This window comes from Phaenicophaeus curvirostris, chromosome 2 (assembly GCF_032191515.1).
Source record: "Phaenicophaeus curvirostris isolate KB17595 chromosome 2, BPBGC_Pcur_1.0, whole genome shotgun sequence".
NCBI classification, from domain to species: Eukaryota; Metazoa; Chordata; class Aves; order Cuculiformes; family Cuculidae; genus Phaenicophaeus; species Phaenicophaeus curvirostris.
This window is the reverse complement of record NC_091393.1, coordinates 36185763-36202219: the sequence shown is the minus strand read 5'-3', so window position 1 is coordinate 36202219 and position 16457 is coordinate 36185763. Positions and strand designations below refer to the sequence as shown.

The following is a 16457-nucleotide window of genomic DNA, read 5'->3' as shown; positions in this document are numbered from 1 at the left end:
TCACATACTTAGAAAGGCTTCCAAGCAGCTAATTAAAGGTATTAAAAAGGATAAAAGATACTAATGAAATAGAACCTAAGGGTAAAAACGAGGAAACTTCTCCAGGAACACACAACCTTGCCAGCTGTAATAAACTTCAAAGGCCAAACTGAAAATCAAATAAATCCCATCTCACAAAGGATTCTGCCAATATGATTAGGTAAGAAGATAGGACATTACAAGAATTAAAAGCTCTCTGGAAAAAATCCTGCCTTCTGCCACTTTGTTATCGTATAACAGAAATCCAGCTCTTTGTGTGTACGTACATATATACTTACACTCGTATGTGTTACGAGAACAAGAGTGAAATGCAGCATTCAATTTGAACAGATTCTTAAAAAATTGTTCCTGAAAGCCCTGGGGGAGGGGGATGGATGACACGGACCTCTCATCTTTAGTGAAGAGGCACCACTATCACCCTGTTTATATAAAATAAACATAATTAATTACAGATAAACTGTCATGCTGAAAATACTTTCCTTGCTAGTATGTTTTAAAACTGGCTGTTTTCAGTATTGCTTCCAGTTTAAAATAAAACAAAATAAAAATTTTAAAAAAAGCCAAGAAAAAGAAGCCCAAACCAATAAAAAGGGCTGCTGCTTTATTTAGTGAAGTCTAATGCTGACTGCAAAGTTAGTCTCAAGACACACCTGAGCTTCGCAGATGTAGTAACTGAGGATAAGGGAGAGAGAGAAATATGAAACTGAACAGGTACACTGTTATCAGAATCAAAAGTGCAAGTTTCATCAGTTGTGGTCACCTTCCCATCAATCTTTTACTAAATTTTAACAGCTGTGAAATAGAAAAAGATACATGCACTTTAAAAGTAGTAAGTAAATATATTTCAAACCACTGTTTAATTTCATGTTCACCTGGTGTTATTTTCCTTCAAATCTTACGTAAAGATAATTGACCATTCCTTACTACCATGCTTAAAAACTCAAAGTGTCTCACCTGAACTAAACAGAGAAGTCTCATCTTGATTAAGCAGTCAGATTAAAACACAACATTTGACTAGTTTCTTGTGTTGGAACACAGCCTTCCATTAAAACTCGGTATCATCAGCTTAAGTGATTTGCTGGTTTGGCGTCTCTGTGGGCCTTCAGTGGAACTGCTGCCTACATACAAGGAATGCAAAGTCTGGCTTGGTGATAGGATGAAGGTGACATCTTATACCTCAAGACAGAGAGTAATTTTTTAGTACCAAAAGGATTGTGAAATGGAATTGGTAAATGTTACTAGGTACTTCTCAACTACAGGGTGGTGTTTTATAGTTACAGTAAACAATTTGTTGAATTACTTTGGAGAGATAGAGTTCTGATATCTGCGCAGATGAGCAAAAGTTTCCTGTGAAGCCAAAAAGAGAATAATATACTAGAAAATTACAAGCATGTTTTCACATAAACTGTTAGTATCTTGCTATGTCGATAGTGCTAGATGAATTTATATTCGCTATAAAATGTATAAGATATTAGTAGTAATGCTTAATATTCTAACTAGTGTTAAACAATTCCAGATTAATCCAAATAAACTGCCTTTGATGGTTTTTTTAAATGGTGTTATCCCCTTTCAGTGTCACTGCAGGATATTACGATGAGGAAAGCTTTCCGGAGTTCCACAATTCAAGATCAACAGCTGTTTGACCGCAAAACTCTGCCTATTCCTTTGCAAGAAACTTATGACGTTTGTGAACAGCCACCTCCACTTAATATTCTCACTCCTTACAGGTTAGTAAAATGACATTAATCAAAACCAATTTCAGCCTTATTTTATATAACAGAGATGCAATATCCAGACACCTCGCTCATGTTGGGTAGCACTTGAATGTTTGGGGAGCCACACTAGAAAACTCTGAAGCTGCTGGAGGAATACAGGCAGCAGGAGGCATTATAAGCCTTAAAACTATGCTTAAATTTACTCAAATTTTACCCCAGTGCAACGGTGTTTAAAAAGAGGCTTTTTTTAATGTCAGCATTTATTAAACTGTAACACTCTTGAGTGTGAAGAAAATAAGCAGTTAAGTACATAGAAGGAAAGGTCTTAGATGGAAATTAATGTTGTTTCCTGTCCCAAAGTCTATTTGAATCTGTAGTTGAACACAAGCAGCCACATGAATTTGCTCGTTATTTTAGGAGCAAGATTTCAGTAATTGGGATGGGAATTCTCTGATTTATCTCCCTTATCTCCAGCTTGCGTTAAAGTTGCTTGTCTAAAATCTGATGCCAATATTCATCTTTTTAATGTTCTTCATATTTCAGGATCTGAGATGCTAGGTAGTCCTTAATATGCCATTCTTTTGCCTTAATATTTGCATTCATGTGTTGTCAAATAAATAACATGCCCTGCTTGCGTCATTGTATTTCAGGGATGATGGAAAAGAGGGTTTGAAGTTTTATACTAATCCTTCATACTTCTTTGATCTGTGGAAGGAAAAAATGTTGCAGGACACCGAGGACAAGAGAAAAGAAAAGAGGAAGCAGAAGGTAAATATTTTAGCTTTATATAGTTTCTGATTTTTTTTTTTCTGGGAAAGAGTTTACTTGCAGATCTGATACATTTTGGTTTTGCAATTTACAATCCAAACTTCACAGTCATCTTCATTCCACTAAAGCTACCTGTCTTCATTCAATTCCATCAACTTTAACAAATAAGTATTTAATATTAATAATGATAATAAAATAATATGAAAGGGCCTAGAGCTTTCATGCTATCTTAATGTAACTAACAGCAGATTTGCCAAAACTTGTAAGTCTTCTAGCAATGAATCAAAAAGGGGAAAGAAGGAGGAATAAAGCGAGAATAAAGAGTTTCAGTGGAATGTGTTTTTATACTACAAAATTCTGACAGTCTTGCAGATGAAAAAGCTCGAATGATATTCTAATAGAATACATTTATTCTTAACCAGAAAGAAGTTAGTAGGTACAGAGCACATTGTCTATGTTTTGTTAAAATTAAAACACTTCTGCAAAGGTAATGCTACTTTCTTCCCCGTTATTCTATATATTTCATACATGGAGACAGTAAATATAAATGTCAGACTGATAATTGCATTTCAGAGTTAGAATAAAAAACTACTTATACAGTTATTTTTCTCTGTATTATTCATCTAATTATCTACTAGACTGAAGTTCCTGCCTCTTACAAGTCTTTTTTTTGTTGAGTTATCATATTTAGACTGGAAGTAAATTTTTCTTGAACTGGGATTGTTTTTCATTATTTTGTGGCTGTGATGTTTAAGTGCAACTAAATAAAAGACACTGTCTTAGTTGTTAGTTTTGTTTGCACAACTCTCCTACAGCAGAAAAATCTAGATCGCCCTCATGAACCAGAAAAAGTGCCAAGGGCACCTCATGACAGACGGAGAGAGTGGCAGAAGTTAGCCCAAGGTCCGGAGCTCGCAGAAGATGATGCTAACCTCTTACATAAGCACATTGAAGTTGCTAATGGCCCAGCTTCACACTTTGAATCAAGGTTTCTTTTTATTTTTTTCTATCCTTTACTAAGTACAGATGTGCATGCTACACAGTGAACACGCTTGAGAAATGGTAAATGATGAGATGCTACTTCTATTCTTGAAATGCACTGGAAATCATTGATTTAGCTCAATCAAATCTCAGTTTTAACATACTTACTTAGTGTGTCCTTAAAGGAGTAGTTATTATCTTATTATTTTTAAGAGTAGTGTGTATCCTTGGAAGTCATTGTATCCTTGAGGATGTGTCATCATCTGCAACTTGAAAAAGGTGTACAGTCACTGTTTCAAGCTTGGAACCAAGTGTGTCACTACATTCCACTCTTGACCTGCAAAATACCTATTATTCCGGCCTCTTGGTTTTTTCTTAGGCAGACACTGGCAAGGCTTTATGATGGGTGTGATGTGAACAAACAGCCACTTGGAACTCTGATGAGATCACTGAGCTTCTTTTTACTCTTGAGCAAATCCAAGATTTGATTGATGTTTCTGCTTATAGTCTATTACAAAATCCAACCTGTTGGATTCTCATTTCACGGCACGCATTTGCTGGTGGCTAAAAGTAGCATTTCACATGGTAAACACCTGCTGTGTTTACACTTCTGGTGTTGGTGCAAAACTAGCTGAGAAACTTCTGATGGGAAAGAGGGCTGACAACTAATACTAGGAGTTTTGGTGGTGTGGTTTTGGGGCATTGTTCAAGGTTGTTTTTTTTTTTTAATTATAAAGCATTCCTTGTCCTCAAAAAAAAAAAAACCAGTTAATTTTTTCCCCTCTCCTTCACTGACAAAAAAAACATTAAGTGAACATTTGGTTTAGCTTTGTAAGCCCTTCAAAAAAAATTACTAGTGATAGTGGATAAGTATAACTTAGCTCTCTGAATTTAGAAAGTAAAAATGGTCTCGGTGCATTTCAGTGAGTGGGATACAACTCAAGTTATGACGATTAGTATTTTTCTGGGAATGGTTTTGTAGTATCTTATCTGTGTAAAATGCTCTGTGGAGTCATTGGCAGAAACATTGCTTTCCTGCTGTCCTTCTGTTGTTCTGTACCTCAGGTTCCGCACTAGGTGCACTTGTTGCAGGACTCCTTTTGCATCTGTGACCCTGACCTAACTGATTATGTCAGTACCAGTAAAGCAATTATAAATAATATTGTAGTGCTTGGGAGCACTACATGTGCAGAGGATGTCATTCAAATACAGAACAGCACTGTGCTTTTGTGCTTTTGAATAACAGTAAGGCTTCATCCTCAAAGAGTTTAATAGGTTAGATATGACAGTGGTGAGAGTATGTGGAAGATGCAGAGTACTGATTTACTTGTTGGAAAGTGTTCTGCAAACACATTTCCTCTGAATTTAATAGAGAAGCTTCTTAAAATCTTTAATTGAGTAGTTAATTAAAATTCCAAAGTGATCAGGTCCTTTAGCTGTGTTTAAAGTTGTTGTCAACAAGAAAGGTGAATCATTTTAAGGTGTAGTTATCTTCGTTTACTGCTGCTGCTCAATAGTAGATATTTTGATTATCTTCCTTGTATCTGTTGTATAGCTACAAAATATTAGATCTAAAGTAGTGGGTTCTCTCTATATATTGGAATATAGATCTTCTGACAGCAGTTCAGCTAAATTATTCAGTTGTAAATTCTACCGTTCATACATCAATGGATGTTTCGCGAATCTTATAAAAGAATGTGGTTGCATATATCTAAGGACTGAGGAGCAGAAACGATTACTGAGTATAATGCTTGTTTCATAATACACTCTGGTATATGTGTTCTCCAGATTGTATTGCTGTGTTTACTTAACTCAAAATAATGTGACTAATAAACACTAAGAGCACACACATACTGTAGAAATCGTCTGATCTACCTGTCAAAAGCATTCAGCCATTGAGCTGCTAGAAGCAATGGTATGGAAAGGGAGATAAATTATTGAAAAGCCATGAAGTATAATATGCAACATCGGTGCAGAGAAGATACTTGATTTCAGAAATCAAACTGAAGTATAGAGCATTAGCTGAGGGCAGTAATGCTTACTTTTACTGAAGTTTACGATGGATCATTTTTCTCTGTTTTCCTGCAGATCTCAAGCATATGTGGACCATATGGATGGATCGTATTCACTTTCTGCATTACCCTATAGCCAGATGTCTGAACTTCTGAACAGAGCCGAGGAGCGAGTATTGGTCAGACCACATGAACCACCACCGCCACCTCCAATGCACGGAACAGGAGAGGTGAAACCTGTGCCTCCTTGTGTTAGGTACGGAGTGGTCAAGCTACATGGAGATTTATTGAAGAGTTTTAGTTGTCCACCATCCCCCTAACAGTCCATTAGTATTACTTCCACGTAGCCCAGGCAGTACATGTCATAGGGACTGTCTAAGTCCACAGGCCTGATGTGTCTGCAGCTGCAGGGCTGCACAGGAGTTGGAGAGAAAGGTCGGAATCTAAACCCCCTACAATGCCAATGCGGTGACAGGCCTCACCTTGCCATTGTTATTGCGACTGCATCACGTTTTGAGTTAAATGGCAAGACAGATAACTGCATGGAAAATCTTTCCGTGAAAGATGTTGGAATCTCAGGTTTTAACTTTGGAATTTTGGAAGTTCCATAATCTGAAAATTTTTTTGCTGGGCTGGGTTTCAGCTTGCTTGAAAGGAAGACGATCAGCTGTCAAAACTATATATTCATCACATTTACCAAATCGCAACTGTGCTTTTTTTTTTTTTTTCAGACATCGTTGTTACATCAGCAAGATGTTAACTCTCTTGAAAAGAATGTATTTTTACTATTCAGGAGATTATACACAGAAATGCATAACTCTTAGATGAATTTTCCACAGAGCTGTAAGAAATCCTCTAGTGGTCTTTTGGGAAATAATTTTACTGTTCCCTTTTGTTTTCTTCAGTTCACCTATTCATTGCACTGCAATAAATATCTAGCATATAAATATACCTCTCTGTACTTAGAATTTATGACATTTGATATTAGCCTCACTCACCCTGTCATCACACCTTAAATACTTATTTAAAATAAAACTTGGGACAAGTGCAAGGTTCAAGTTTATATAAAAGCATAAACTTGTTTAATAGATGAATTTGAGTGAAGGCCTGTTGGAAGATGGATGCGTTCTCCATACTAACAATTAGATTTCCTTGTGTATGAGGTATGAATACCTTGAAATCATCATAGTACATAATGCTCTTTAATGCCTAGCATTCAATATTCTTAGGTTATAGAAATGAATCTGTTACTATTTTTTCCACTCTCTAGCTCTGATAACTTTGTCCTGTTATTGGATATTTCAGTTCTACTACTGGCTTGGCAGAAAATCGTCCTCAGTCACCAGCAACAGGCAGAACACCAGTGTTTGTGAGCCCCACTCCTCCTCCGCCACCACCGCCACCTCTTCCATCTGCTTTGTCAACTTCATCATTAAGAGCTGCAATGACTTCCACTCCTCCACCTCCAGTCCCACCACCCCCGCCCCCTCCCACAGCTGCTCTGCAGGCCCCAGCTGTGCCACCTCCACCAGCTCCTCTCCAGATAGCTCCTGGAGTCCTACATCCAGCTCCACCTCCTATTGCTCCTCCCCTAGCACAGCCATCTCCTCCTGTCACTAGAGCTGCCCAAGTGTGTGAACCTGTACCTGTTCACCCAGTTCCTCCTCAAGCTGAAGTACAGGGACTTCCTCCACCACCTCCACCTCCTCCCTTGCCTCCTCCTGGCATTCGACCCTCTTCTCCTGTCACAGTTGCAGCCCTTTCTCACCCTCCTCCTGTTCTGCACCCTCCTCCTACAACCATTGTCCCTGGCCCTCATGCCCCCCTAATGCCTCCATCTCCACCATCGCAAGTGATTCCCGCTTCTGAACCCAAACGCCATCCATCAACTCTTCCTGTAATTAGCGATGCTAGAAGCGTTCTGCTGGAAGCAATACGGAAAGGTAATGTTTGGCTATTAAGGGGCAAAAAAGAATGGTCTCAGAAACTCGCTGAATGCACGTTAGCTTTGAGTGGTGGAGTATTTCACATGTATAAGAAGTTAGAAATGCATCTGAAGACTGTTCTGCTTCATGTTCTCTACGATGTAGGCAGACAGACTGAATTTGTAATTGCACTTATCAGATATTTAGTTCCAATGGCAAAACTGGTTCTCTGTGGAAGTTAGATTTTAAAAGAAAAAGTACATATGTTTATATGTGATCAGTGGCGATTATATCTTAATTTCTCTTTACCTAAAAATGTAACGTGTTTCTGATAACCTACAGATTGTGTAGAAGACAAAAACATTGTTTATCACAGATTGATAGATAAAATCAGAACAGATCAATTTGCATTGGAATTTTGATTGTGTATCAGTGGATTACAACAACATATAAATGCCATTGTGAAATTGTTGGTTAAGACTTAAAGCTGCCAAGTATCTCACCTTGACAAGTCTGGGTGCAGCGGCAGAGCGGTATTTACGCTGCAAGGTGCCCAGCTGGCAGAGTGCAAGTGAATGGCAGAGATGTAGAGCAAGGTTTTCCTCATAACCTGATGAAAAGCAGTTTGTACACGCTATACCTTTTAGCTTATGGGCCTGCAGCTGGAGAAGTCCCCACCGCACTCTGCATGCTGCTGTTTGACTATCTGGTATCTTTGAATAGTTAATCTTTCTCAAACATTTGAAATACTACATGCTTCTGGTTCTCCCCATACCTACAACACAGTACAGAATCTGCATGGTCCTGTAATATCAGTAGATACTAATTAAAAATATTTTTAAAGCATCTATATGCACATGAACTGGTAACATCATTGAATCTAAAGAAGCATCAACAATGGTGCATGAAGAGTAGCAGAGAATGTCATCAAAAAAACTAATGAAGGAGAGCTTGCTGGTATAATTTAGGTGATTTCTGAAAATGCTTTTGATCCAGTCTTGCACCAGAAACAAAGGCTCAAGTTATAACAGCTTAAATTCCACCTAAGGCCCCATCAGTTGAGGACAGAGAGTATTAAGTACAGGATGTAGGTCATATTTAGACTGTGTCAGTTTGTGATGTCTTGAGTATAAAACCAAAATATGTAATCTCTGTCACATTTTTAACTAAGTTACTGGATTTAACTATCTCATACTGTCAGTATGTGTCAGTATCTTCTAAGTAATACTTTATCTGGAAGCAGATCATTATGTGATCAAAACCAAGCTATAAGTAATCCTGTCTTGTTAGGCTACTCAAATAGCTGTAAAAATTGAGACCATGAAGAGAGAGTATAAAAATAATTTGGAAATGAAAATAATAAAATAGCTTAATCACTACAAGGGTGCTAAAAATGTGGGTGTGTTTTTAATGGGAAATCAAAAGCAGGATATTATAGTAGAAAGACTGATGATTTAGTCTGCCATTGCGGTTCGGGCACTCCTGTAAAAACTTGACAGAAATTTTGTCTTGAGGACAGTGTCCTCAGCCTTCATTTTTTCCTTGCAAAGCATTTTAGAATCATGAGCTAAATACTTTGTATAATGATAAAGGAGGAGAGTAATGTGTTTGTGACTTGATGTTCTTTAGGTATTCAGCTACGCAAAGTTGAAGAGCAGCGTGAACAAGAAGCTAAGCATGAGCGCATTGAGAACGATGTTGCTACTATACTTTCTCGTCGCATTGCTGTGGAATACAGTGATTCAGAAGACGATTCAGAATTTGATGAAGTGGATTGGTTAGAGTAAATTTACTACATTGCTGTACACTGCAGAATCAAATGCTAATGTCTTTTGTGGTGCTTGTTCTTTGAAAGTTTGATGGTCATTTCTAGTGTTTTTGTATTCTTTTCTTTACATAATCAATCCATGTTTTTCTACTTTTCAGTTTACAGAAAGCTCCTAGTGCATCTTTGAAACTAAATGTTTTACAGTGGCTTTTCTTACACATGTTTTCTGAAAGAACATACTTGGTTCCAATAGACCACTAAGTATTAAGCATGGGCAGCTGTTGGTAGAGTAGCAGTTTCAATTTTTTGGCATATCTTAACTGTGCACTTTGTGAATTTTAAGTTAATGAAGGCAACTGAGATTGACATTCCAAGGGCAACTGTATGTACTAATGAGCCTTATTCCACTTCTGATAGTGTTTTAAAACATTAAACCTAGCTATCAAGATATCACTGCCTCGGTTATACCTGTACACTAAAAGTACGTATGGTTAGCAGCACTGAACATACTGAAAGGAAAACGGATCTTTGGGGGGGGGTATTATTGTTTTATTGTTGTTTTTAAATAATTATGGCCTTATTTGAATGTTTAGAGATTCCCTTTCCCTTCTTCCCTCCCAGGTACATATTGTGTGGTACTATTTTGCCTGCATAATAAAAGTTTAAATTTTTTCCTTGTGAAATCTTTTGACTTAAACATGCTGTGTAACTTATGTAACTGTTAAAATAACAGTTTGATTTAATAAATAGTTCATTTTAAATGTTTCTGTTTGTTGCTTTTTCAGCAAGCATGCTTTTCACTGGTATGCCTGAGGGATCCTTGGATTTCAGAGATTCAATCTATGGTTTACAAAGTTACAGTCGGTATTCTGCACTTGATCTAAGGGCCTGTGTTAAACAAGAAAACATGTATCATTAAATGATACCTTATATGCAGGTCTACCAAAAAAAAAGCTGAAATCTTACTGTGATCCATTAGTTTATTATTTTTTTTTTAAAAAATGTGGCTTATTTGATTTAGGGATTGTGGTTTTTTTCTTTAAGAAAAACCCAACGAACTTTTACCATCAATGTGTCTTGATAAAAGAAGGGAAGATGCTGCAGTTAAAATCATGGTTAATGAAAGATGACAAAGAACATGGGCGATGCTGCAGACTCATTTAAAGTGCTGTCGAGCAGTGTACTGCATGTTGAGCAGGGCTTTTGTGTTTCCCTCCTCTGGAATCACCCCTTCAAGCCTGAGCACATGGTTAAAAGCCTGTTGAGAAGTGAAATGTGGCAGTGCAAGAGCCCTCTTACCTTGCACACTCATTCCTGGAAGATGGAATTGCATAATAAAGGAAAACAAGTGTTGAAAGTCAGAACGAGATTTCTGAAGGTGGAACATGAAATGTTCTGAAGGCTACAGAACAATTTAGAGGGGCATGTAGTTATTAACCTCCTCTTGAGACTGGGCAAAACTCCAGAGATAGAGACTGGAGTCAGGATAGGGTACAGCGACCCTTCCAACTCTACTGTCACCGTCTCAGCTGCCGTCATAATTTTGGACATAGCCTACTATAGCCAAGACTTTGTCCACCGCAGCAGTAATGCCTTTTATTGTGTTTGTAGGAAAACAATCCTTGTCACAACTTATGAATCTGCATCTTTATGACTTGGGGATGTGGTTCTTCTCTGTATGCTGCTCTTGGCAGTTGTCTTCACAATAACGCCATCTGGTTTGTTCTGCCATTCTTGGTTAACTTTAAACATGTGCGTCCTCCTTAATAACATTAAAGAGAAGATGTCAGAAGCACAACTGCATGAATATTTGATAGCGTTTAATCTAGGTGTTTCCTTGAATCTCAGTAATCCTAAATTGCCAGATCTGTCCCAATAACTAAATGAGAGATGTCATTTACTCAGCTGAAAAGGACTGAGATCGAGTAAAAGCACAGTATGCCCACCTGCAGCTACCTTTTAAGCAGAGAGCCAGAGCTACACTTTAGACAGCTGAAAGAAGAGCTTGTGCCTGAATTCCATGTGTAGGTAATTCCACTATTCACAAAACTGCTTTTCAGCTGATGTTTATACCTGTTTCTTGCTGAAGTCTCTAAACCCACGACTTTCCTGGTGGATATTACAGACAGCAGCCTACGTTGTTATTTAAACAGAGCAGCAGGATGTCTGTGCCGGGGCTGTAACTGTTGGAAATGGAGGATCTCCTCATCTCACCATCACACCTGCATGGACTGTAGGTATGTGCTGAGTGCATCCAGGCACGGTGAACTGGGTATAACTTGCCTAAAGCAAGGAGATAGCTTAATGAAAAAAAATAAAATAGGAGAAAAAAAAAAGAAGAGATTAAAGAAAAAAATAAAAAGAAATGAAAGAAAAGAGGCCCCTATGTGACTGCAGCTATCGCCTTAAAGGTATTAAAAAAATCCTTATTGACAAGTGGTTGTTATTGACCTGCTTCGCTGTCCCAGTGATTAATAATATCCCTTCCAAGCCAGTGCCCGGGGCAGACAAAGCACTCATTTAATATGACACAGTCACACCAAGTAGTGAATCTTGTCTGAGAAAAGTCAAGAGTTAAATTCAGTTAACATTTCAAAGGCAGGATCCTTGGCCTTCTGCCATCGCTGCAGCTTTCTGCCATAGCAACTAGTCTCCAGACAGCAATGGTGCGATTCAGTAGTAGCAAGAGGTGATTGTTGAATTTGAATATTTGCATTTATAGATCTACTCCAGGCAAAGCATTTGCAGTCTCGGTGATTTGTGCTCCTCGTACTGTGGTCTCCGAACTGCCCCTCTCGTTTGGTGGAACACCACTCAGAGCGCTGCTGGGGCTATTCATGCCCATCATTAGATGTGTAATAGATTATTGATTGCTTTGTCTCGTAAGGTACTAAATCAAGTCTTCTGTATTGAACTGTTTATAGATTCTGTTGTTTACTTCTGTACATCTGTAGCAGCTGGTTAAAATCAAAGATTCTAAGTCTGCCACAGAAATAACGTGTCAGTAATGTTCAATATAAGTGAAGAGAAACCTTTGTTCAACTTCATGTCTTTCTTGAACTGTAATCTGTGACAGTTTAAAATTATTTACTTCTCCTCCTGCAAAATGGGGGGGAAAAAGAATAAACTGGTAAGTGTAGAAGAAACAAAAGGTATGTAGTGGCCGAGCCAGAACAAAAACCAAAAGTGCAAAATTGGTCGCTAATGGGTTTTATGGCAAGGTAAAAGTAGTAACGATGACACAGCCATTATGGGCAGACCAAAATAAATAGATAAATGAAAAAGAACAAGTACTGACGGAACAAAAATGACAAGGACACATAATTCTGGTGCTTTTTTTAGTGTTACTTTGTGAACAGCAGCCATTATGTGCTAGATATCATTAAGGGATTGTGTAATCTCCTGCTAAATTTGGCTCAAACAAGCAGGAGACATTTTAAAAAGACCTTTAGTCAATAAAATCATCCTTCCCTACATGTGGCGCAGGGGTGCACTCCTCAGCATCCACATAGATGCTGACATACCATCGCCTGTCTCGATGAATGGACAGATTAATGCTGAGATGGCTTCGAAAGGTGCCATAGGGGCTGAGGGTACAAACAGGTCCTGATGGCCCCAGTTGCATTGCAACTAGCATCCTCCATGATTCTGGGACCACCTCAGCTGGGATGCAGCTGCCACCCCAGTGGTGCCACCCCAATGAAGTGCATTCCCACCTGCTTCACCTGGTGGTCCTGAGCCCCCAGCCTGCTCTGATAATCATAGAATCATAGAATCACCAGGTTGGAAAAGACCCACTGGATCATCAAGTCCAACCATTCCCATCAATCACTAAACCATGTCCCTTAGTGCCTCATCCACCCGTGCCTTAAACACCTCCAGGGAAGGTGACTCAACCACCTCCCTGGGCAGCCTCTGCCACTGCCCAATGACCGTTTCTGTGAAAAATTTTTTCCTAATGTCCAGCCTGAACCTCCCCTGGTGGAGCTTGAGGCCATTCCCTCTTGTCCTGTCCCCTGTCACTTGGGAGAAGAGGCCAGCTCCCTCCTCTCTACAACCTCCTTTCAGGTAGTTGTAGAGAGCAATGAGGTCTCCCCTCAGCCTCCTCTTCTCCAGGCTGAACAACCCCAGCTCTCTCAGCTGTTCCTCATAAGGGCTGTTCTCCAGCCCCTTCACCAGGCACACTTTTCCCTGGGCACACTGCTGGCTCATGTTCAGTCGCTGTCAACCAACACCCCCAGGTCCTTCTCCTCCAGGCAGATTTCCAGCCAGACATCTCCTAGTCTGCATCTGAGGATGCAGACAGAAATGTGGGCTCTGGCGTGGGGCTGGCACGTCTTGGTCTCCTCAGCCCATGGGTCACTATGGGGTCTGGGGGGTCAAACCCAGTTTCAGAGGATGTTGCAGAAACCCCTGCCCGACAGCCAAGTACAGCTCCCTGCAAAGCTGCTAGCTTGAAGCAGGGTACCCATAGCACCGTGGTACCGTGTCAGCAGTTTGAGCCCTAAAGCCTGGTATTTGCACAAACTAGAGCTGCTCCAAGAAGAGACAGCGCGACAAAGCCTCCCCAGAGCCTCTGCAGCTGAGGTCTGCATCAGCAAAAGACCTGACAGAAATTCAACTCGAGCTCCATCAAGTGTCTGCTCTGCTGCCTCAGCTACAGGGTGGAGTGGGAAAGTTTTTACTCTTTCTCACTTTCTTCTACAGGCAGCAACATAAACTCCAGGAGAGGACTTGCAGCCAGAGACCATAGGCAGTAATAGCAGTCTCCAAATTTGGGGCTGCTCGGCCAGTTTTTCCCTTTCCTTTCCACTCCTTACTACTTTTAGCGCTTGAGCAATTCTTGGGTCAGTAGCCTGCCTGTGGGAGACGTTTCACGCACTCTTGGTGGCTGCAGCTGTGATGGATCTTGCTGACTCCCAGCTGCTTCGGGTACGTCAACACCCCTTGGCAGATCTTGGTGTCCCCCATCTGCCCCTTGAGCTGCCTGGGACAGTGGCCCCTCACCCAATCCGACTGTATTGTCTTGTGGATGATACTCAGCTGGGTGGAAGTGTTGATCTGCTGGAGGGTAGGGAGGCTCTGCAAAGGGATCTGAACAGGCTGGACCGCTGGGCAGAGTCCAATGGCATGAGGTTTAACAAGGCCAAGTGCCGGGTCCTGCACTTGGGGCACAACAACCCTGTGCAGTGCTACAGACTGGGAGAAGTCTGTCTAGAAAGCTGCCTGGAGGAGAGGGACCTGGGGGTGTTGGTTGACAGCCAACTGAACATGAGCCAGCAGTGTGCCCAGGTGGCCAAGAAGGCCAATGGCATCTTGGCTTGTATCAGAAACGGTGTGACCAGCAGGTCCAGGGAGGTTATTCTCCCTCTGGACTCGGCACTGGTGAGACTGCTCCTCGAATCCTGTGTTCAGTTCTGGGCCCCTCACCACAAGAAGGATGTTGAGGCTCTGGAGCGAGTCCAGAGAAGAGCGATGAAGCTGGTGAAGGGGCTGGAGAACAGGCCTTATGAGGAACGGCTGAGAGAGCTGGGGTTGTTTAGCCTGGAGAAGAGGAGGCTGAGGGGAGACCTCATTGCTCTCTACAACTCCCTGAAAGGAGGTTGTAGAGAGGAGGGTGCTGGCCTCTTCTCCCAAGTGACAGGGGACAGGACAAGAGGGAATGGCCTCAAGCTGCACCAGGGGAGATTTAGCCTGAACATTAGGAAAAATTTTTTCATAAGAAAGGGTCACTGGGGACTGGCAGAGGCTGCCTAGGGAGGTTGTCTAGTCACCTTCCCTGGAGATGTTTAAAAGATGGGTGGATGAGTTGCTCGGGGACATGGTTTAGTGATTGATGGGAATGGTTGGACTTGATGATCCTGGAGGTCTTTTCCAACCTGGTAATTCTATGATTCTATGATAATGAGCTGAGGCAGGTTGAAGTGCTTAAAAAACGCTTGGTTTGATGAGTGACTTAGCTGTCAGCTCTGAGGGATGAATGAAGAGGGCCTGGCAGCACACCACTGGGCAGATGTGGAGGGGCAGGGAGGAGATGGTAACCCCATTCCTATCCCAGCTGCTGCTGGGCGAGGACATATGGTCAAGCCCTGGGAAACGGGCATGAGGGTTCGGTGCAGACTCTGTGAGGCTGGAGCTGCATGTGCCATCCCGTTCCCACTGGAGCTACAAAGCCTGCGTTTTCTCTTTGATCCCTGCCATGCTGAAAAAAAAAATGTTCCCTGCCCCACCACTAACCCCTTTGCCTGGAGAAGGGGTTCTGCTACCTTCATCACCGCTTGTGCTCCCTGACTGCCAGCAGCCCCTGACAGCAGCAGCAGCAACAGCCTCCGAAAAAAAATTGCATCTTTCCAATTTCTTCTAAAGTTTTAGTTTTAGAGTATTTACAAGCTCTGGGAACTTGCTCCGACTACCATCCTTTTGGCAGCTGGAAACATCTGGATACAGATCAGAGCAGGTTTCAAGCATCCCTCGCCAAACAGGGCTGAATATTCCCCTCCTTACATTTCTTTCTCTGGAGGATCAATAGCTTCACTTTCAGACAGAAGACAGCTCAGGGCTCCCCCTACAGACATGTTATTTCCTTTTTCCATCCCCCTCATTTTAATGTTTTTAAAGACAAAGCATTTGTTATTGCAAAACCTGGATCATTTTAACACAGTCTCATGGCAGCATCACTCCAAGAAAAGCTTCAAAAATTATCTTCTTTCCAAGTGATTTTAGACTGTTTCAGCCACTTCCAGACCTCTACAAGGCATTTTCTTCACAATTTTAATATCTCAGAACAGTACTCCTCAGGGCCTTCTGCATCGCTCGGTGCCGTATTATCACAGATTGATTTTGCACTTCACTACACGCCAGAAATAACTCCAGCAAACTGCCCAAGACCTCTGCCTTCACGAGAATGCAGCGTGCAGCCCAGGTGTCCGTGTACCTGTGCAGCTTTAGAGCTGCCCCTTCAGGCCAAGCAAATGGCTTAGGCTGAATTTTCCTGGATGCATTTTGGCTTTTTTTTCCAGGCTGAGACAGTTGGGTCTGTTCAGCCTGAAGAAGAGAAGGCTCCGAGGAGACCTTATAGTGACCTTCCAGTACCTGAAGGGGCTGCAGGAAAGCTGGGGAGGGATGGACTGTTCTACAAAGTCTTGTAGCGACAGGACAAAGGGCAATGGGTATAAACTGGAGAGGGGCAGATTTAGACTAGACATTAGGAAGAAATTGTTCACTATGAGAGTGGTGAGGCACTGGCACA

At 41.1% G+C, this 16457-nt stretch overlaps 1 protein-coding gene across 3 annotated transcripts in view; it reads left to right on the top strand.

Moving 5' to 3' along the window:
- The window catches only part of WASF1 (WASP family member 1), a 69355-nt gene extending 59395 nt beyond the window's left edge, over window positions 1-9960 (top strand). Inside the window, exons 4-9 of one of the 3 annotated variants that reach the window (XM_069851712.1) lie at window positions 1613-1766; window positions 2405-2522; window positions 3341-3510; window positions 5592-5771; window positions 6821-7458; window positions 9070-9960. In XM_069851712.1, coding sequence (XP_069707813.1) covers window positions 1613-1766; window positions 2405-2522; window positions 3341-3510; window positions 5592-5771; window positions 6821-7458; window positions 9070-9227 — 1418 coding nt within the window. In that variant the 3' untranslated portion in view covers window positions 9228-9960. Of the gene's footprint in view, window positions 1-1612; window positions 1767-2404; window positions 2523-3337; window positions 3511-5591; window positions 5772-6820; window positions 7459-9069 lie in introns of all 3 variants that reach the window. The other 2 variants (XM_069851713.1, XM_069851710.1) reach the window with 2 other exon arrangements.
- The last annotated feature ends 6497 nt before the right edge of the window (window positions 9961-16457 follow it).